The sequence below is a fragment of the Episyrphus balteatus genome, chromosome 2 (genome assembly GCF_945859705.1).
Source record: "Episyrphus balteatus chromosome 2, idEpiBalt1.1, whole genome shotgun sequence".
Classification (NCBI taxonomy): domain Eukaryota; kingdom Metazoa; phylum Arthropoda; class Insecta; order Diptera; family Syrphidae; genus Episyrphus; species Episyrphus balteatus.
In genome coordinates this window covers 33864355-33887141 of record NC_079135.1, presented here as the reverse complement: position 1 = coordinate 33887141, position 22787 = coordinate 33864355, and the positions used below count along the sequence as shown (strand labels likewise).

General features: G+C 29.4%; 1 protein-coding gene and 1 long non-coding RNA gene across 2 annotated transcripts; both read right to left on the bottom strand.

Annotated features, from left to right (window-relative positions):
- Positions 1-631: 631 nt before the first annotated feature.
- Positions 632-21816, bottom strand: LOC129910625 (alkaline phosphatase-like). Its single transcript, XM_055988058.1, has 5 exons — positions 21681-21816; positions 2293-2579; positions 1212-2226; positions 938-1021; positions 632-873 (listed from the first exon to the last, which is right to left on the bottom strand). The coding sequence occupies exons 1-5, from the start codon at positions 21742-21744 to the stop codon at positions 758-760; spliced, it is 1566 nt and encodes a 521-aa protein (XP_055844033.1). The 5' UTR covers positions 21745-21816; the 3' UTR covers positions 632-757.
- On the bottom strand, positions 8391-9045 carry LOC129910626 (uncharacterized). Its single transcript, XR_008771532.1, has 2 exons — positions 8753-9045; positions 8391-8684 (listed from the first exon to the last, which is right to left on the bottom strand). It is a non-coding gene; the product is annotated as an uncharacterized LOC129910626 (long non-coding RNA).
- Positions 21817-22787: the final 971 nt, after the last annotated feature.

Here is a 22787-nt window from a genome sequence, read left to right as displayed (position 1 = left end):
TATTTATTTTTTTAGGATTTTCGAAAATTATCTAAATTTGTCTAAAAAAAAACCGATTTTTCAAAAATTTTCTCCAAATCCATCGAATGAAACATCAAAAGAAAGGACTCTTTAGACTCTATTCATTACTTAAAACCAAAAATTTGTAGGAGTTCGGGTTGCTGAACTATTTGCAGCAGAATTTTTTTGTTTCTGGAATTTTTTTTTTGCTACTTTCGAAAGCAGATATTTTCGGATCAAGGTCCCGAAACAAGTTTTGGTTTACAGATACGAGATCACAGTAAACAGGCCTTTGCATTCAGCTAAAAAAAATACAAATTTATTTTTTTAGATTTTCGAAAATTATCCAAGGGGTACCCCTTGTCTAAAAAAAACAAATTTATCGAATGAGACATCAAAAGAAAGGACTCTATTCATAACTGAAAACCAAAAGTTTGTAGGAGTTCGGGTTGCTGAATTATTTGCAATCGAAATATTTTTGTTTGCTTCTTCATTCAGAAGCAGATATTTTCGGATCAAAGTCCCTTAACTTCAGCTATACCTACTATATGCGTTTTTGCCTGAACTTTGTGTTTCTTTTTTACCTCTGAACATACAGAGCGTCCAAAAGTGTCCAAAAATAATTGCAATCCCCCGATTTATTCTGCTGATTGTTTATTTTTCTAACCCTTCTACTAGCCAAACCAAACATTAGTTTGTTCTTCTAAAAGTATCTACTATGAAAAACATTTTTCATTATTTAAAAAGGAATCAACGTTTATTTATTTTCTTCTTGACACATTGTAATGCCATCACCAATACAAGCAGCATAAGCCATAATATGAGGTAAAATGTTTTGTTCCACGACTCCAGAAAACAAATGCGCCCATGGTCCTGTAAATAAATTTTTAATAAATCTATTTAAATCAATTATTTAAGAAAGAAAATATAAATTTACCATTTGCAAAGATAGCAACATCTCCACCTCCATGAGTTTCATCGACACTGGGAAACGTACTGGCATATTTAAAGTCCTTGTCCACTAAAATAAAAATATATACAATTTTTCTCCAATTTTGTAAAAATATACAAAAAATGATTGTTTTTCGTTAAATTTTTTCTTCTTCGTGTTTTTGAAAAACCTTTAACGAAACTTTAACGAAAAAAATACCGAAAAATTTAGTTTTCCATTTGAAAATATACTAAAAAACTTCTTCAACGAGTTTACTTACAAACGCCAACATTCGTGAGATCCAATCGCGTTTTCTTATCATTTATATGCTGATAATAACTGGGTCCATTAGCATAACTAAGCGTTGTATAAGGCAACCCATCGACATCACTCATTTCCGTACTTAATCCAAGAATATTATTTCCTATCGTTGGGTACCCACTCATGCTCATAGTGTGTCCATGATCTGAACTAACAACAATCAGAGTATCTGAAGAATCAGTAATATCAATAGCTTTCTGTACAGCCTTCGATAACTCAACTGTCTCCATGAGTGCCTTATGTGCGAGATTCTCATGATGTCCATGATCGATACGAGCTCCCTCTACAAATAGGAAATAGCCATTCTTATTTTTGTTTAACATTTCAATGGCTGCTTCTGTCATTTCTTCCAATGAAGGGTCTTTAGCTTCATCAGCATCAGTTTTGTAAGCCATTTCTTTTGGAGAAAAAAGCCCCAGAAGATAGTCTGTCTTATCAAAGTCTACTTCTAGTAATTGATCTCGATTGAAAACAGTTTTTGTGATTCCTTTCTTGGAATCTACCCACTCTTTGATGAGATTTCGACCATCTAATCGTTCACCTGAATTGCCATTAAAATCTAAGGTACCGTTAGGTAGGAATCTTTTCGTTCCCCCACCCAAAATAACATTGAATTTCTTTCCCACATTGCCAGTAACCAACTGATCAGCAATGTCCTTGCAAATTTTTGGATCTTGATCATGTTCCTTAACATTTAAATCACTCTCATAGTCGCGATGACCGACATGAGCAAATAGACCTGCAGGACTGGCGTTTGTCACTGTAGTTGTTGTAACCAAACCTGTTGACTTTTTGGCTCTCTGTGCCCACCCGGCAATCGATTCCACTTGGTTTGCAGGATCCTGTCCAGCTAGACAATCATTTAAAGTAACATTGGCAGTAACGCCAATTGTAGCATAGTTCGCCTTAACACCACATAAGTAAGCTGTAGAAGTGCATGCAGAATCTGCAACTTGTCTATCCACACAGAAAGTCTGTACAAAATATTTTTCATTAGTTTGAATTTTTGATACAAAAAAGTATTGGCACCAAATACTGACCTTTGACAATCCAACAATTGGAAACTTTTCAAACGACAATTGACTTCTTTCGCCTAACTTTCCTTCCAGTTGGCCGCCGAAAATACGACTCGCGACTAATGTTTCAATTGACATTCCATCGCCAAGGAAAAATATAACGTTTTTGGCTTTTTCTTTGTTAATTTTGAATTTAAGTTTTTCTTTAAGTGTCTGTTGGGCATCTTGCAACCAAAACTTTGCTGTGTCCATTCCATCTTCAGTTGGTAAAGCCGCCCGTTTTACTCGTGAAGCGGTAGGGTGGTGGAATTCTGAAAAAAGTGATAAATACAAAAAAAAAAAACGTATTTGATTTTTAAGAGGTTGGTAAAATGAAAAAAGTTTTTTATGTCATCATTTTTGAACTAAGAGTGGGCTAACGAAAAAAAGTGATGGAATTTGTGGAATGGTTTATTGCCAAAAGTTTAAAAAATACTATTCATGTACTGAAAATGAAATCACCATTTTATATTTTTTGTTGGTTTTGAAAAAAATTTGGATAGATGCTTAGTACAATGTAGCGTTTCTGGGTTTTTATTGCTTATATTTATACGGCAAACCAAAAAAATCATTGATTTTATACTTGAAAAAATTTTTGTATTTATGGTTTTTAAGGTGAAATAGAACAAATCAACTTAAGCTTCTTAACAGGAATGATAGAAATACACAAGTACTACATTTAATCAAGTAAGACTTCTAAGTCAAATAAATAACATTTGACCAGTGATTTACTTTTTCTAAATTATAAATTAAAAAGGTCACTGTGGTGTATGCGTACTATTTTTTTTTTTAGGTGAATACAAAATAATGCTATAATTTTTAAACTAAGGGTAGGGTAGCGGAAATAAAAGTTGGGCTATCCTGGGCTAATTTTGGGCAACAAACGATTTTTTCACAGGATAAAAATCATAATTTTTTCGGTTTCTGATATGAAAAAAAGTTTTGTATTGTATCTTTTGAAAAAATAGTGGAATAAAGAATAAAGTGGAATAAAAAAGCTGAGCTATCCTGGGTAAGCAAAACCAAAAATATTTACACTGAATATTTTTTTTTTACATTATTTTTTTTTGTGATTTTTGGACTTAGGTTGGGCTAGGGAAAGAAATCTTTGGCTATCCTGGGTTAACCTTGGGGCAATCGAAGTAGACAGGTTTGAAAAAAACCTAGCTTTTGCAAGTTGATATAAACTAAGCGAAACACTAAAAAAAAACAAGAACTATTGGAGCAACAAAATCTAAATTAACGTTACTATCCAGCAACAAAATATAAACTCATTTTAGATTCGCTAAGTTCATACTAACTGAGCGAAATAACCAAAACACAAAAACTACTGGAGCAAAAAATTAAAATTGCCGTAATTAGCAACAAAATATGGACTTATTTTGGATTCGATCCGTTGGGGAGGGGTTGCTTCGCTAAGTTCAAACGAACTGAGCGAAAAATTTAAATAACTCCAAAACTAACGGAGCAAAAAAAATAAATTATCATTATTAAGTGAGACATCAAAAGAAAGGTCTTTTTAAGCTCTATTCATAAATCATACCTAACTGAAAATTTAACTTTTCTAGGAGGTCTGGTTGCTGAGTTCTATGCATCCAAACAATTTGTTTCTAACTTTCGCAAGCAGATCTGCCGACCAAAGTCTCGAAATAAGTTTTGGTTTATAGATATGAGTTCGGAGTGAACAGTCCTATTTATTTAGGTAATTTTTATTTTTGATTTTTAAGAAAAAATCTGTTAAAAATTTCTTCCAAGTTCATCGAGTGAGATATCAAAAGAAAGGTCTCTTTGAGCAGAATTTATAACTGGAAACCAAAAAAATGCTTGGAAATCTGGCTGCTGATTTATTTGCATCCAAACATTTTTTTTTCTTAAATTCGTAGGTAAGTAGATATCTGCGAACCAAAGTTGCGAAACAAGTTTTAGTTAACATATACATATTACAAAATTATTTATTTCAGATTTTCAATTCCAGAAAAAAAATGAATTTTTAAAAAATGTCCTCTAAATTCATCGAGTGAGATCCCATTGCTGAGCCCAGGTAATGTTTTAATTGTCAGCCCCCCTCTTAAGAGAAATTGGAGGATAATAGCAAGAGATTTCGAAAAAAAAACTATTTTCACTGATTCTGGCCCCATATGTCGAGACAGGCTTTGTTTCTGAAGGTCTAGGTCCTGTGCATACTTGCTTTTTTTGATGCACGATGATGCAGCCATTTGATTTTACAGGTATCCCACACAAGTGCACACCTGAACTTAGTATTGTATAATTATAATTATTATTAATAGCAACCAAAAACATAAAAATTAAAGCAAAAAACACATTTTATAATTAAAAATTTACTTTATTAATTTTGTTTTGTGTAAATAATTTGAATTTATCTACAACCACCAGCACAATCACAGCAAAATATAATAACAACGACCCTTTCCACAACGCAATTTCCTTCTGTCAAAGGTCCACCACTGCAAAGATAATCTCCATGGGAATAAACGTAGTTACAACAATCCGACATAACAGGCACCATAACGTTTGCAAATACAAAAAAAAACTCTCAGATGACTATAATCTTAAACGATTGAACAACTGCAGTGTTCTGTTAGGTTTAAGAATATCTACATATTTCGTATTTATATTAAATTTTACTATTTACATACCTACTCATCTGCCTTGGAGGTTAGTTTCATGCTAGTTTTCTGTAAGTTATTCATAAATGCATAAAAACAACTTATTTGATGCAGAAATATTCATTTTAAACAATTTTAATAAACTTAGACAAAATATAACTTCTATCAGAAGAAAACTTATTAATTTTAACTGCACCAAAGACCTGTTATAATTCGGTGGGATAGTAAAGGGTGTTTTTAATAATTCTGAACTTCGAATATACTGCATTATAGTATAAAAATTATTTAGTTAGTTTTGGCCACCAGAGTTCTAATTGTATGGTGTCGTCAAATTTAAAAATATGTAGGTACTTTCTTCATTTCTTGTAATTTGGTTTATGAAAAAATACACACATTTTTCTGAAGTACCTACTTCAAATTATATTTCACAGTTCTATTTAAGTAGAGAACACCCTTTATTAAAATCTATATATTTAAGTTTTATTCAATTGAGGAATTTTTACAAAAACAATTTTTTAATTTTTTTCATAAACAAAAATGACCATTTACGAAGCTGTTAATTTGTCATTAGGTGCATTACCATAATTTAATTGAGAATTTAAAATAGCATACAATTATAATTCTAATTCTGTTATAAATTACTGATCAATTAAATCAAATTACTTTGTAAAAATAGTACCTACATATTTTTACTGTTTTTTTCTTCTGGTTCGTGATCCTTAAGATGTACGCCTTATTAACTGCACGTGTTGCATTAGATCAAAAGGTAAGAAAAATATCTAACACCATCGGCAGAAGTTCAGAGTGTGATATAATTCCGCAGAAAAAGTGGGTCAAAATTGAATTTTAAGATTTGATTAAACTGTTAGTTAGTCTGTAAGACAGTTACAAATCAGGCTAATAAAAGCGTGTTTATTAAAAATACATTGCACTTTCAAATTAGCACAAATTCAGGAAATTACAAGTTTTTCATGTAATACCCTAGAATAACTTTTAAAAATTGTATGTAAAAATGAATTATACATATTTTCTTCATTTTACGTTGAATAAGTTATGAATGACGCGGTCATGATTCGTGGATGAATTTCAGCAGCAGACTCTTTTTCTTCAGCAGACAACTCTCCTTCCATTTTAACAGCCATATAATCAAACACTTATTGCGGAGCAGTCAATTTTTCCCAAGATTTTTTTTCAACACCAGCATCGATTGGATATCAACAGTAGAAAAATTGATACCAGGACATTTTTGCTTATCTCTTAATTGATAGGTATATTATATCGATGGCACAACGCCAAAACTGCGAATCTGCATTCTTGGACATTTTCACTTTAATGTGTCATTTTACTTGTTATCGGTCCCTCTATTCACTGCGTCGATCCCAACCCTCCATCTGTTGCCTATAAGACTAAAATATCAATTTTTGTTGCATCAGTTTCCAAAACTTTGGAGTCGTTTTTCTCAAAACTACAATTTTACAGATTCGTGGTTTTGGCTTTGTATTCCTATTGGGATTGAGCTTTGTCACTAGACTTTTTGAATTTTCTATCTTATGTCAAATTATCAAAATGAATTATCTCTTTAAATTGAATTCAAACATATTTAATTTCTTCTTCTCGTGTCAGATTTAATTGAAGTTGACTTGACCAATTTGATAAATTGTTTGATTTTTTCGGAAGCCTTTCCTCAGGGCCAGTTTTAGAGGGGGGGCAGCCTGGGCCGTCGCCCAGGGGCCCCGAAGGCGGCCCGAACTTTTACAAAAGTCTATATAAATAGCGAAGTCTTTCCAATCGATGTTTTATTTATTTTTACTTTCACAAAGGCGCCCAAATTTTTTTCTATTTTACTTTTTCAAAGCCGCTCTTAATTTTTTGTCCTAAGCTTTTTGAAGAATGATGGCGCCCCAAAATTTTGGGTTGATTTATTTGGCTTCTGGAAGAACTGTACCGAAAAGAATATCAATCAGCTCTCAGCTGTACAGTCATATTTATGTGTCAAAACAAAATTAATATGTACCTTGTACCTATATGAAATATTGCACTTTAAAAGACTAAATAAGTGAAGGTGCAACGTAAGCACTCTTTAACTTTCGGTATTTATTAGTCTTATTGTTCACAATTTTCATTTATTTTAAAATAGACGAGACAACTACTCCCGAGCTCATATTCCAATTCTTGAAAAATTGATAGCTTCTCCATTTCTCATAAAAACTACGTTTTGTGTGTGAGAATACAAAAATACATATAAAGGTATGTCGTTTTCGATTGGCAGTTTATTCTCCTAGTGATAAAACAAAAAATTTATTTGATTCTTTACCAAAAAACTTTTAAATATCAGAATTGGGTGGAAACGATTCAAATTTTTTTATTGGATTTCAGAATGAGTGAATCATTGAGTGATTCCAATCGAAAACGACATTAATGTAGTTGAAAAAGTTTTTGAATAAATATTGTTCAAATATAACCAACTGTATACCTACTGGAACTACTCTTCAAATGTGTTAAGTCAAATATAAAGGTAAACTCAATTGAGCCTAAATAACATGAATATTAAATTTTTGTTTTAAAGTTAAGCTAATGTACTTTAATAAACTTCACTTTGTTACATAAATGCATTAACAAGTATATGAGAGGTACCTAAGACATAATCTGCTATTGCTTTTTTTCGTGATTTTAAAAAATTGTTTTAAAATGAATTTTTTTTGTTGAGAGGCGCCACTTGCAATCTTGCCCAGGGGCGCCGGTAGTGCTTAAACCGGCACTGCCTTTCCTTCAATATTTTAGCCAAGTACGCAGCTCAAGCGAAACGAAATTTTCCTTGCAAAAATAACAATACGAAATTTAAGTTTTTGTTTTAAAACTTATTTTCTGATTTTTCTTGAAGTTTTTGATGTGTATTTTTATTATTTTGACTCTGACATAATCCTCGAACCCCGATGGTATTTTTTTGTTAGCATGCTCGCTGTTGCCTTTGGAGAATTAATATTTTTTCGTTTCGCTTCAGCTGCCAACTAGGCTTTAAACGTAATTTTGAGCTCAAAACATCGAATTTTGACGAAAAACTATAGATATTAATTAAAATAAAATGATTTATTTCGAAAAACATTTTCAAATAGAGTTTGATGGACACCATCTTGAAAGAAACACCCTTTTCAGTAATTGATCGATTTTTAGACCTGAGTTTGTTGGATTACACAATTTCTTTAACCTTGTTGATGAACCCTTCAATATCAAGGAATACACTCTTGTAGTTTTTTTTTAAATATTTGACGATTGAAACCATCTTTGTTTCAATTTAAAAAAAAATAAAACATTTTTTTCCAGCACCTAGAGTTGGCCAGCCCCTAATTTGAGGTTAATTTGTTTTGCATGATTAACTCATCCACTAAACCAGATTTAAAAACTGGTCCTCAACACATAAACAGTGTTAAGAAAACACAAACTTTTTTTTAACACATATTCAGCTTTTATTATTATTTGTACATTTATTTATTATGTTTTTTATTACATTCAACTCCAGGTAATTTATTAAAACTATCTACAACCACCTGTACAATCACAACAGAATATATTACATGGACCCTTTCCACAACAAGATCCTTCGGTCAAAGGACCATCGCGACACTTGTATTCTCCATGGAAGTAAACTGAATTACAACAATCTGCCTTCACCTGGGCAACAATGCTCACCAAAACGATCACAATAGCAAGAAAGTAAAAATACTTCATCTTGATGTTGATAAGTTTTAATCTCTGGAAAACGAGTGTTTGGTATGTATAAGGTTAACTTATTCGGTTTTATAAAAAAAAAAACGTCTTACCTGAATGAACAACTGCAGTGTTCTGTTAAGATTTTTTATCTCACAGGTCTTATTTATACTCAGGAAGAATTGTTAACATTTTATAGAAAGACGAATAGGAAATTACTGCTATTAAATGTTTTGCAGTTTAAATGTCAAAATGATATCAGAGCTAGTTCATGGATGAGGCATTTGAGGCATGTAAGGCCCCTCACCATTACAAATAAAGGGCCTCCAAAAACATGAAGAAAAGGTAAATATTTTAAAACAAAAATAGATAGGTAGGTACTAATTCAGTTGTATGAGATTTTATAAAGTTAATAGATGACCCAATTTAATAAAAAAATAACAAAAATATCTTATCATTTCCGGACAAAAAATATGGTTCTAAAATCAGATAAGAACGTTACTTGGTACAGTAAATAAATAAAATGTTTTATAAAATATACAGGGTGTCCCAAAAGTAATTAATAAAACGAAATATGCTGATAGGCCAACTTTAGGGCTCTCAGAATTTGGTAACTTGTTCATCCCATATCCTTGCGGTTTTCGATTCAATGCAATTTTTGTGAAATTTGGGAAAATCCCGACTTTGCAACAGTATTTTGCTTCCTCCGCTCATAATTGATTTTTGTTTTTTTACAATTCCTTCACTAAAACATTGCCTAATAATAAGAAATAAATTAATTAATCAAAATTTTTTTTATTTTACAAGCAATTTTGCTGCAAATTAATTAACAATTCCATGTTTTATAAAAACTCAATTTCTTACTTTTATTTCAGAGCAACATCCTGAGAAAAATTTCTATGGTGTGACACAGGTTTATTATTTTAAAAACTTCTCGTGTTTTTGCAATTTTCAAAAATGTATAAAAGTTTCCAAAGTTGAAGTTAGAACGAAAGATATTACAATTTGAATTCAACAAAACAGGGCTTTTCAGAGAAAAATAACAAAGAAAAATAAACACATTTTCTCGACTGTTGTTCGTTTATTTATTTTTGAATAAAAGCCTCGATTTTTGTTTGTTATTTTGCTCTAAAAAGTCCTGTTTTGTTGCATTCAAATTGTAATATCTTTCGTTATAATTTAAACTTTGGAAATTTGTATACATTTTTGAAAACTGCAATAACACAGCAATAAATAATAAACCAGTGTCACACTTTAAAATATTTTTCACGGTGTTGCTCTGAAATAAAAGTAAGAAATTGAGTTTTTATAAAACATGGAACTGTTAATTAATTTGCAGCAAAGTGACGTATGAAATAAAAAATACTTCGAACAATGTTTTAGTGAAAGAATTGTAAAAAACAAAAATCAATTATGAGCAGAGGAAGCAAAATACTGTTGGAAAGTGGGGATTTTCCCAAATTTCATAAAAACTGCAAAAAATCGAAAACCGCAAGGATATGGGATGAAAAAGTTACCAAATTCTGAGAGCCCTAAAGTTTGCCTATCAGCATATTTCGTTTTATCCATTACATTTGGGACACCCTGTATATACAAACAAATATCAATAGTATGAGCCTTGAAAATTTATAAATCCGGGCCTGAATTACTTGAGTACGTAGATGAAATCAAACCCCATTGTATACCTGGATTAAATGTGATAGGCGGTATATAGAAGTGACAGTGAATTTATGATGTTTTTATGTTAAACCATGAGAAGAAAAACAATAATACATAAACAGATCAATAACTACAATAATTATTCTTAGTAATTTCATCGTTCTAGAAGTTTGAGAAAAACAAATTTAATTGTTGCTAATTTTAAAGCCAGTCCAAAAGTTTCACTGAAAATGCTACCGAAAAGATATAAAAATTAAGGTTAGGTTAGCGATGAAGTTGGTGATGTTTATTAATGATAAATTGGCAAAAGTATGGAGCGAAACATAAAATTTATTTTAGAACAAAATTTGCCAAAACCAAAAGTTTGACTACCAAGGGTCAAAAAATTAAAACAAAAAAACACAAGCTTGCTCTTATACATTATGATTATTATTTTGTTTTGTTTTTTTTTTAATTTAAAAATTTGGAAAATGAAATTTTGTTTGGAAAAAATAAACTAAAAACTAAAATAACGTATTGCAATCCATTTTTCAAAGGAAAAAAAAGAAACAGAATCGTTTAGGCTAAAAAAATAATATGAAATTTTATTTTATTGAGATGCATTTTAACCGTTTTTTGTCGTTTTTTTTAATATTTTTTTTTTAGAAAAATAGTTAAATTTTGAATAAACACCTAAAACCAAAAAAGTTTATTTTATTTTATTTATTTTGTTTTCATCGAGATTCCATATCCGTGCTAACTTTTTTATGGAAAAAATAAAAGTTTTTTTTTTGAAAAAATATAGAATAATACAAAATTTAAAGTTTTGCAAGGGGACGCAATCAATTCAATTATTCGTCAATCCAGCTTATACCACTACAATTGATTTAGATCTAGAGTGAATGAACCTAAATCTAAATAAATATTGAAAAACTATCTACGAGTAAACACCTCCAACCTACTGGATGTCTTACTTGCTTATAATAAAAACTTTTTATATGGTAATTTTAATAATAATTACACTGGTCAACAAGATTTTTGCCACAAGAACCAAATTATACTTTTCTATAGGTAGGTTGAACAACAAAATTGAAGTTTTTTTTTGCCACATGAACCAAGATATACTTTTCTAGATGTTTTTGGTGTGTTGAACTCGAATCTGCAGTCATTATTGGCCTCCGTTTTTTGAAATATTACCGTTAGAAAATGCCAAAAAACGTCATTTTGGCTGTTTTCGAAGTTATGTTTTTATGTGGGGTAATTCATTATGAAGTAATTTGTAAAGGTGTTTATAAGAACTGGTTTTATTCTTCCAAAAAATGTTTAAATCTTTCCGATATCTTTTTTACTGCCTGATATATTAAAGAATTGAATAGCGGTCTTTAGGTCCGTCAAGCTGGGTACGCCACAACCGAAAATCCAAAATCTGAGTATGCAGGAATTTGTTGCTAATTTGTTGCTAATTTGTTACCCCAATCCCGAATTTGTTGCTCCTGCCCTTACCCCTTAAATCTGTGGCGTGCCCAGCTTGACGTCAAGCTGGGCACGCCACAGATTTAAGGGGTAAGGGGGGGAGCAACAAATTCGGGATTGGGGTAACAAATTAGCAACAAATTAGCAACAAATTACTGCATACTTATTTTTTTGAAATTTTGAGTATTACGTGTTTTTGCGTTTTTTCGTTTCATCCACATATGTTCCACAAATGCATTCAAGCTCCACAAGGCATTTTGGACATGAAGGGATTGGAATAAAAACTTGATATGGACCTTTTTGAAAAGGTTTCAAGGACCTCTTTCTATTGATACCACTTTTTTGACTGTGCGATAATTTTTGGGCGATTTAGCTTTTTTGCATAATCTGTTAATGTGCATTTGAAGGGCAAATCGTGGAGCAACAAATTCGAAATTAGGGTAACAAATTAGCAACAAATTAGCAACAAATTCCTGCATACTTACATTTTTGAAATTTTGAATTTTAATTTGTGGCGTACCCAGCTTGACGTCAAGCTGGGCACGCCACAGATTTAAGGGGTAAGGGCAGGAGCAACAAATTCGGGATTGGGGTAACAAATTAGCAACAAATTAGCAACAAATTCCTGCATACTCAGATTTTGGATTTTCGGTTGTGGCGTACCCAGCTTGACGGACCTGCGGTCTTTGACTCAGAAGCAGCACAGGCCAACCAAATTAAACTTTTTTTGTCACAAGAAAAAAAATATATATTTTTCTAGAGTTTTTTGGGTAGCTGAAATCGAATCCGCAATCAGAAAAATTCTATTTCTTGAAATATTACCGTTACAAAATGCAAAAAAAAAAGGTTTTTTTTTAGAACGGTTATATTTCAAGAAGAGAGGCTAATAGAATTTTTCTGATCGCGGATTGGAGTTCAACAACCCAAAAACCTCTAGTAGAGTATATTTTGGTTCTTGTGGCAAAAATTTTATGACCAGTGACTTAAACTTTAGATAAAATTTAGTTTCACTTTGGCTTATTAACTGAAACTTTAGATATCTCGTGCAATAAAAGAGATATCGGAAAAACTAAAACAGTTTTTGAAAGAAGATTATCTGTTCTTATATCACCGTTACAAATTTGTTTATAATGAATAACACCAAATAAAAACAGAAGCTCGAAAACAGCCAAAATGACGTTTTTTTTAGCATTTTATAACGGTTATATCTCAAAAAAGGAGGCCAATCAAACATCAAAAACATATAGAAAAGTATATCTTGGTTCTTGTGGCAAAAAAAACTTCAATTTTGTTGACCAGTGTTATTATTACTCTGTAGGTATACTTGTTATACTGCCTCCCATGAAAGTTATGATTACATTTTTACAAAAATAGAACTCAAGATGAATATTGTTGTTTTTACATAAATCAATTGAATCTATTTAAAGAAAATGCACATTGTAATTCATTGTATTTGAATATTTCATGTGTCGTATTTGAATAAACGCGCAACATGTAGATAGATACAAAACGTTATTAATTACCCAAGGCAAATCAGTTCAAGAAACTATAAAACCGGTCTAGAGAAAAATAAAATACCTATATCTACCTTTTTGAGAAGGCACATATATGTATCTGTTATTGCAATTTAACTGCAGAGTATTTTCCCCGGTATATATTATGGACAGATTCAATGAGCAATGTTTGTTTTTATGAATAAGTAAAAAACTATAAACATGTTGTCTAGAATATCCAATAGGACAAATTTTAATACAAATTTGTATCAAATTAACTACCTACTAGCTATTAATCATTGAGGGGAATCCCTTAAAACATATAAATACAAGATCCCGCCATAATAAACATTATATCCTGACAGGAGTCACGGTTGCCATGTGTAATGAATTATTTTGTTTTACCGTTATCGAGTTTGAGTATAAATTAGGTTAACGGACAAATGTAGGTAGGTTAGGTAATGTTATAACTTGAATATTGATGTAGGGTGACCTTGACAAAAATGAAGACAACATAGGGTTACCATGATTTTAAAATATTTGTTTCTGTACTGATGGACTCAAAAACTCGAGAAATGCAAAATATTGTGTTGGGGAGGGGACTATTCGCCTTCATATAGGAAAAAGATGCCATTTTTGTAAAAAGTGACTTAAAATCAACGCGTAATTTTTCTTATTTTAAAAGTAAATGCTTCAGATTATCTTTGGAGTAATTCTGTAATTCTGGCTCGAGAAAAGGGGTCGAGGAACAATTTGAATCAGAATTGATTTTATTCACTAGAAGTTGAATTCACTTTGGGGATTTTTAGTTTCAACTTTGGAATTTGTTTTTATTCACTTATAGTTGACGTTTTCAACTTTTAATTTTCAAATCAAGAGTTGATTAAGTTTGGATTTTCTCAACTCTCGAAAATATCAAAAGTTTTCGAGCAAACTTTAGATTCTACACTTCAAAATGTCATTTTTTAAATTTTATTTTTGTTACAAAAGATTTTCAGTTTTAAAATATCGTAAGAAAAAGAAGAAAAAACTTATCAAAATAAAATTGCATACTTCTTTTGAAAAATCGGCCGTGTACTTAATTCAAATAACTAGTGACGACGATAACATGGAAGACCCTTTCTGTTTTCAAAAAATTCAAAACGATATTTTGTTTTCAAATATAGTACATATGTAAATAAATGTAGTGATTTCTTGAAGTGAATTCCTTATTATATACGTGCGTATATAAATTCGTATAGTTTAATGCAAATAAAAAACAGTTTGTGATAAAACTTGTTGATTGTTTCTATTTTATATTTTTCCGCAAAACCGGTGGGTTTTTTTGTGATTGTCTTTCGACATAATATGTAACTCATTTTCATAGCAAATGGGCACTGATATAAAGAAAATTTGCTTTCAAACGGCACATATGCAATAGAAACTCGGTGTCAATTACCGTCTTTTTGAACTTAAGATTTGTTTATATAATTGGAAGATTTTAAATCTTGGGAAAAAAAAGTTTGGTTAGGGTTCTTCCCATCATGTAGGTATACTAGGCTTAGGTCAATTTTCTTCACTCGGAGTTGAACAAAACTTGAGATTAAAAATTCTCAAGTTATGTTCAACTCCGAGTGAAGAAAATGGACCTTAATACCTTACTCATAAAAAAACTCAAGATTTTTATAAAAAATTGTTTTGTTTTTTTTTTTTATTGTGATTTTAAACATAAATTTGTCGGAGTTTATACAATCAACAAGGCATTATTTTATTAAAAATGTATATTTATTTTTTTTTCTGTTTACTGTTTCTATCGACAACCGCCAGCACAATCGCAACAGAATATATTGCATTTACCACGACCACAGCATGATCCTTCAGTTAAAGGTCCATCACGGCATAGATATTCTCCATGGGCGTAAACATAGTTACAACAATCGGCCTTTACTACTGCTGCGATATTCGCAAACACAAAAATAATGGCAAATAAGTAAAGTAATTTCATTTTAAAACTGAAATTAAATTAGGTTAAAATTTTAAATTAAGTTCTTAGTCTTGATTAATACGACTTACTAGTACGAGCAACTGCAGTGTTCTGTGCTGCGCTCTTATCTTCATTTGATTTTATACTTTTTCTATTGATTATTTTGATCAATATATTATTATATTTTAGATAGATAGCTATGGGGGTTGCATTTTATATTAATGCAATTTATGCGATTTATGTTAATATTGTTGACAAGAGTAATATTTTCGCAAAGTTAATTATAAATATGTATGGATGTGTGTGTTTGTCTTAAGAAAATTCTTATTTATACTTAATTAGAATTTAAGTTCAAATGGATTGATAAGAATGTATTTGACATACATTTGGCGAACTGCAATACCAAATGTCAAAAGTAACACTTGATTGGGTTGCTTAAGAAAATTGGGATTCCAGTAATTTTATTGAAGAGGAACATTTTAGTGAAAAACTTACTTTTAAGTTAAAAAAAAAAATATTTCTGGGAATCCAAAAAATCTCCACATTTTTGAGCGAAAAATTAGAATAAGGTAATAAAGATATCAAACGTTGATTTTAACGATTTCTGACGAAAGTACCCCTCTTAAAAAAAAAATATAAAAAAAATTTAAAATCTGAGTCTGCGATGTTAATGTTATGGGGCGACGATTTCTTAGAATTTTTCGGTTGGTTTTAATCAAAACCAACATTATGATGATGGAGAATTCCGAAAAAGTGGGTCTCGCAATTCCGTCCGTGCGTCTGTGCGTCCATCTGTACACATTTTCACAGCCAATTTGAAACCTTTTTTGCTAAAACAAAAACCAGATCGATATTTATACTATGATTAATTAAGAGTACCAATAAGTAATTAAAATTTTTTCAGTTGGAATAAATATTTTTTTTAATGCAATTTTTTTTTATTTGCAATAAAAATTTTTTTCAAATTTATTTTTTTTAATTGATATTTTCACAACTCTGCTCCTAAATGAGTTATGACTTAAAAAAAACTTCTGGACATAATTACAAGTAAATTGATGTATAGATGGATGTCCATTGTTTTATAAAATAAGTTCTTAATGTATCTAAAATTTTTAAATTTACCTAAAACATATTGAAAATTCATGCGGCAAATCTTTTAGAGATCAAAACCACGTTGGAAAACAATGGTACAGTGAAATAATTTTTCATAAATCCTTAAGATTCGATTATTATGTTCATTTCAAATTAAACATTTATTGTAAATTCTTAATTACTGTGCCATGTTTTTCCAACTTGGTATTCATTTTTAAAATTATCAAAATACGAGGCAAAATTAGACAAAATATGTGCTGCAAATATTGGAATTAAAGAATCAATTATGTGAAAATAAAAATAATAATGTCTTCTTTCAAAATTTAGAGATCTGCTGGATCAAAGCTTGGCATTTTACCCCCAAGCCTTATGGAACGTTAAAAGTGAAAAACGCTCCTAACCTTAAAACAGGCTTCATGACCTAACTTCCAATTTTTTACTCGGAAAACTTCTGGTTTTCAAAAGGAGACGTTTTTTACCTTCAATTTTAAATTAAATTGGCTTTTTAGCTCGATAAGTATAAAGGGGCGCAGTGTATCTTTTGAGACCTTTTCCTAAATTATTCGTAGTTTCGCATATATGTATACTTTGGGTCGTTCTTTAAAAACTATCAAGCTTTTTCCAAAAGACCGTTTTGCATTTAAATGCTAATGACTCTTTTTTTTTATATTATAGCTAAACAAATCCTTAACTCATCGACCAATATACCAAAAAAAAAAGACTTAATAAAAAAAAGCTCGCTTCCATCTCTTCTAACCTTAAAACCGTCTTCAAGTCTGGATCTGCGATGTCGACACATCATTTATAAAATTTAAAATATTTAATGGAATAGAAAATGATAGCACAAATTATATTTGGTTAGATTATTTAGTCATCGATATAAATTATAAAATTATAATAAATTATAATGTGTATTTTTTGCTTAAAGTTACGCATACACCACAGTGAACCAAACGTTTTTAAAATTTATTTATTAGTGAATGAAACAGTTTGTATTGATTTCTATTAATGACTTTTGAGATTTTTGTAATTAACGAGTCATCTGCCGCCAACAAAACATAATGAAACACCTAACTCGTTTACCATTTTTTTTTTCCTTAAAAAATAAATTTATTGCAACTGAATATTATTTGCGTTGAAAAAAAAACTTTTTTGCGAAAACAAAAAGTTGAAAATATTTTAATCACCTAATTATTATTAATTTATTTATAGGTAATGCAATTTTTTAGCTGCAATAAAATTTTGTTTAATTCAAATTTATTTATTTGCAACATAATTTTTTTTTTAATTTCAAATGCACTACCATAGTACATTTAAGGTAAATTAACTAATATTAGATTCTAAGAACAACTCCACAAACATGAACTTTTATAATTATTAGACAGAACTGTGGTGTTAACTAGAATTGTTTAAAGTAATGCTAAAATATCAATAAAATTATTAGAAATCGATATCTTATGGTTATTTGTCTCAACTGATCACAATAATAAATTTATTAACCTTTCTCTATTTTTATTTCGAGGAAACGGAGTTTAATGCAGCATATTATATTATGATTTTTCTCGATCTCGAACACAATATTATTTTTATAAATCAATAGCATGTATGGGCAAGATCGAGAAATGTGAGAAAAATTAATTGTAAACAAACAATTCTTAGAAATAATACAGGTAATGGAAATCTCAAACGCCACATGTGTTTAAAGCGCATAAATAAAATTAAAACATCACACTTCTTTCCAATTTGATATGCTAGCTATAATAATTCAAGGTTTTCAAGTGTCTTCAAATGATTTCTTTATGATTGAAAACATTTATTTGTTTAAGAAACTTGATTTTACTTCAGATTATGTATAAATACGAGTGCATTATTGCAAGTTTCCCATTTTCAAAACAATCGAGCTTACGAACGGTTTTATTAGTTGAATGGGACCGAAACGTCCTTTGTATTTAAAGCCTTTAATATTTTAATATCTACTTAATTAAGTTCTAAGATAGAAAGACGTACATAAGTATGTAACTACAAAAATAGATTCGTTAAGACCAGCGATTCCGCTGTTTTTTTTTGTATCCCTGTTGGTTAAAATTTGAAGCTGTCGCTGCTCAAACATGAGAACTCAATTTACAAGGAAGCTCGCCCTTTGACTTTAAAGGATAACAAAACTTTAAAAAAAAAGTTTTTGTTAATAAGATTTATGATGCCAAAAATAATTAGACTGTATCGTTTGAACTCTTTGTTTAAAAATTGTAAATTAAAAACGAATTAAAAAAAAAAAAATAAAATTCTTTCTCTATAGAAATTAAAACATTTATAAGTTCTGCGATTTTTTATATTTTTGTACTTTATAGATTTTAAATTCTGCCATTTCTTGCCATTTTTATTCCGGTAGCCTTTTAAAATTGCACACTGTTAGATGCAAAATGTTTCACAATTTATTGTCTCCTACTCGTATTATTCGACAAGAAAACCCCATTAAATGTTTAAATCAATAACTTAAGTAATATTTTTGATAAACGATTTAACTTTAAACAGCTTAACTTAAAGTTAAAAATAAATATTCAACAAACACGTTTTGGGGACTTGATTTATTTTTATTTTTGTTACAAATATTAAAACGTCATTTGAGTTAACTCGTGCTATCTGTAATTTTTATGGCAACTGGTTTTTGGAATGCAAAAAAATGTTTGATATTTTAATTAGTCAATGTTTACAAAATGCAATTGATTGTTTTTAAAAATTTAATGCATTTAAAAATTGAGTGAATCCCCTAATGCAATTATCGTAGTTTGGTTTTTATCTAAAGAACTTTTGACAGTAATTGTGAAAGAATTATAAAATGATAAATGATTATATTTACTTATTTTCTTTCAATTAAAAGTCTTATACATTATTCATAAATGAATTATATTCTTAAAAGTCATATAACCTTTAATTATAATTTGAAGCACGTCTTGTGTTTTGTTATGAAAAAAAGTCCCGAAAAAGCTTAGAACAAATAATAATATGGTTTTTGAGATTCAAATGAATAGAAAAAGACCAGTTAACCCAATTTATAAGAACTTGCCCATTGGGCAAGTTTCTTAAATTTTAAGTATGTATATTTTATTTATTTGCACTTTTAGAAAAAAAAAAAATTCAAAATCGTTAGAGCCTTTTTTAAAACAAATTTTGTATACACACAAACTCTTGAAAACAAATTTTTAAATCAAAAGACACGTAAAACCAATATCATTTTTTATTTCGATGAATTTACAAACGCCTTTACAAATTATCTAAATTACTTTAAAAAAGTCTTAGAAGTGATGTTACATGTTATTGTTACTACTAACTCAATTTTTACCATAACCGTGGAATGGTAACTTTGGATTATAGTATCAATTTTTTAACAGTCAGATATAGCTTATTCCTAGGAATAAAACATTTATTAGAGAAATAAAACTATCTGCTTCTTTCAGAAACGAATAAAAAATATTCTAAGGAATAATCTAAACAAAAATAGTGTGCCAACTGTTAAAGCTGTTTTGTAGAAAATATTGATAAAATGGATTTCTTTGAGATTATAAATTATAAAGATGCTATTATTTCACAAATTTAAGGACCAATGCGTTTAAAAAATACAAGGGAACACAAGAAAACAAAAACAATTTTGAATAAAAATGGCTTTACTTTTGAATATTTTTGAATTTGACATTTTTTTTTTTGTTATTCTGTAGAACAGAGTTTTCTTGATTGCAAGATTCAATTTTGTTATCTGATTGTTTACGAGCCTTATAACTTTATTCGTCGAACAGTTAACTGACTGTTTATTAGAAGATTGAAAAATCGGCGCTTAATTAATTTTATCTAATGTATGTGACAATTTTTTTTATAATTTTTTTTTTATTTTAGCATATCTAGTGGATTTTTAAGATCGATACATATTTGTAACTTCTGATGCAGTTCCAAAGTTATGCATGGAGGCAATCACAAATTCATGAGCTAGAATCCATTTATAGATAATCTTATAAAAATAATATAAAACCTTCTTCATTTCAGTTACTTTTGTGGCCAAATTGTATTTGTAAGCAATAAAGAAATGATTGTTAGCAAAAGGACTTAAGCAAGAACTATAATTGACTGAAGCTTCGGATGAACGGAGGGGAACAGCGCTCGCAACCGCACTCGACGGATGAAAACTTATCGAAAAGACAAAGAAAACAACAACAATTGACATTAGCTTCCGACTGCATCCTCCAATTATAGTTCTGGCTTTAGAGCAGGAGAAAATAATACAAATTCTCTTCCAGATCCTCTATTCCCCGGCAAATGATGTTTCCAAATCTACACAAGTTAGCAAATATTGTTTATGTTCACCTCAGCTTAATTAATTATATTTTATGATTACTGTTAAACAAAATAGGCACAAACTATTATAATCGACCTTGGTTTGTGTAACACAATCGTTTCTAATGTTGATTATTTTGTATTTGTTTCCCTTTTTATATTCATAGGTCAGTTTTTGTATTTCAATTACAACATTAAATTCTTACTTATCTTCCAACTGTAAGCATTATCTACAATTTGATTTTTTTTTTTTTTTCATAACAGACTTGTGACAAAAATTCCGAAAATTAACTAAGTTAATTAATTTCATTCAATTTTGGGTATAAAAATTAAAAATAGATTATTGATATTTATGCAAAATATTGATAAAGATAGTTGACACTCTAAAATTCTCATCAAGTTTGATGACGTGCGGATTTTAATAACATATAGAAACGTGTAATTATAGTTAATTTCCATCATATAACAAAGTTATTAAACAACTTAGAATATACTATAGTAACCACACTTAATCTAGAGAATATTTTGAAAACTTTTGGAATGAAAATGTCACCAAACAACATATAAAACAAAATACAGTAAAAATATACCCACATGTATTAGTCTGTTAATAAATCACTTCAAATTATAAAATCAAAAAAGGAGTAGACCATAAACATATTCCAATTTAAAGTCACTGGTTTAATTTTTGATTTCTGGTTTATTTTTATGAATGCAAAATTAGGTATATTTTTGGTGTTTTTATATAAGTAAAGTTAATTCTGTAAAACAAATAAAAACTGTTAATTTCAAACAATCTGCAGTATTTATGATACAAAATGTCGAAACTCCTTCCGCCACAAAAAAGAACTCTAAACTTGATTATTTTAACCCAAAATTTTAATTGTTACTTAAATTCAAATCACACAAAAAAGTTCACTTGAGGTTACATATTTATTTTCTTCTTTGCACTTAAATAAAAAAAAAACACTGTTCGTACACCTCAAAATATTTCATTTTATTTAAGCTAAAACATTATTTTAATCGATTTTTAAATAAATCAAATCAAATTAAACTTACCATGAGAGAAAACTAGATTTCCTAAAACACCAAAAATCAAACCAATTGTTAACAAACCGTTCATTTTGAAACCGAGAACTTAACAAAATGAAATCGTAAACGACAGTGATAAGTATTTGTCAACGTTTCTCAAATTTAAGTTAAAATTCACTTTATGCGATTTTAACTACACTACCGTAACCGGCAACGTGCCATCATACAGTGGGGTATTTAATTTTAAAATTCGTTAAAATCAATTAGCACAGGTAAACCACGTAAGAGATTGATTATCTTTTGAATTACTGTTATTATTATTTATGTACTGAAATTAAGTTTTTATATTTTATTGTAGAACTTTTTAAATAATAAGAATAAAAAAAAAAATTAGGGATATTTTGACAGATAAGATAAATTGGAATATAAAAGGTATAGTCTATCAACTTTGTCGTTACTGTTGAGGAAGAATTTTTGGCAGAGTTGTTTGTGGTTTAATGAACATTCTAGGTTTTTGGACAAAAGCTTCAAACGCGTCATTGTCAAAAATGCATAAAATATAAAAACAAATTTTGCAGTTTTTGTTAATTTTAGCCTTTAGAATCTGAAAAATTTACTAGTTGTCATGTTTTATGTTTTTACCTTTTAACTTGTGTTATCATTGACTATTGGTGATACAAAATTGATACAAAAATTTGCACGGTAAAAATTCTACAAAAAAAAAATATCAATAATATAGTTCTAAGTTAAGTTTAAAATAACCCACTGTTATCTCTGCCATTATCATAGTCGCTAAAATCTCCAATGGATATGCTCATTTTCGGCGAAACAAGTTTGTTTGATTATAATGACAACGCATTTGATGCATAATTAAGAATTGATTTAAACAAAACTCAAGATTAAAATTTTTTTTACTAGGTAAATTCTTAAGGAAAAGAACATTGATTTCATATAACCACAATTTTAATCAAATATAACAAAAAGTTTTTCACTTGATCTATTTTACTATTTTTTTTTTTCACTTTTTTTTATAGTAATTTGCATTTGAATTTATATTCTTACAGGTAGATAAAATTATTATTATAGAAATGTCATTAACATAGTTACAACGTTTTTGAATAAAAAAAGAAAAGA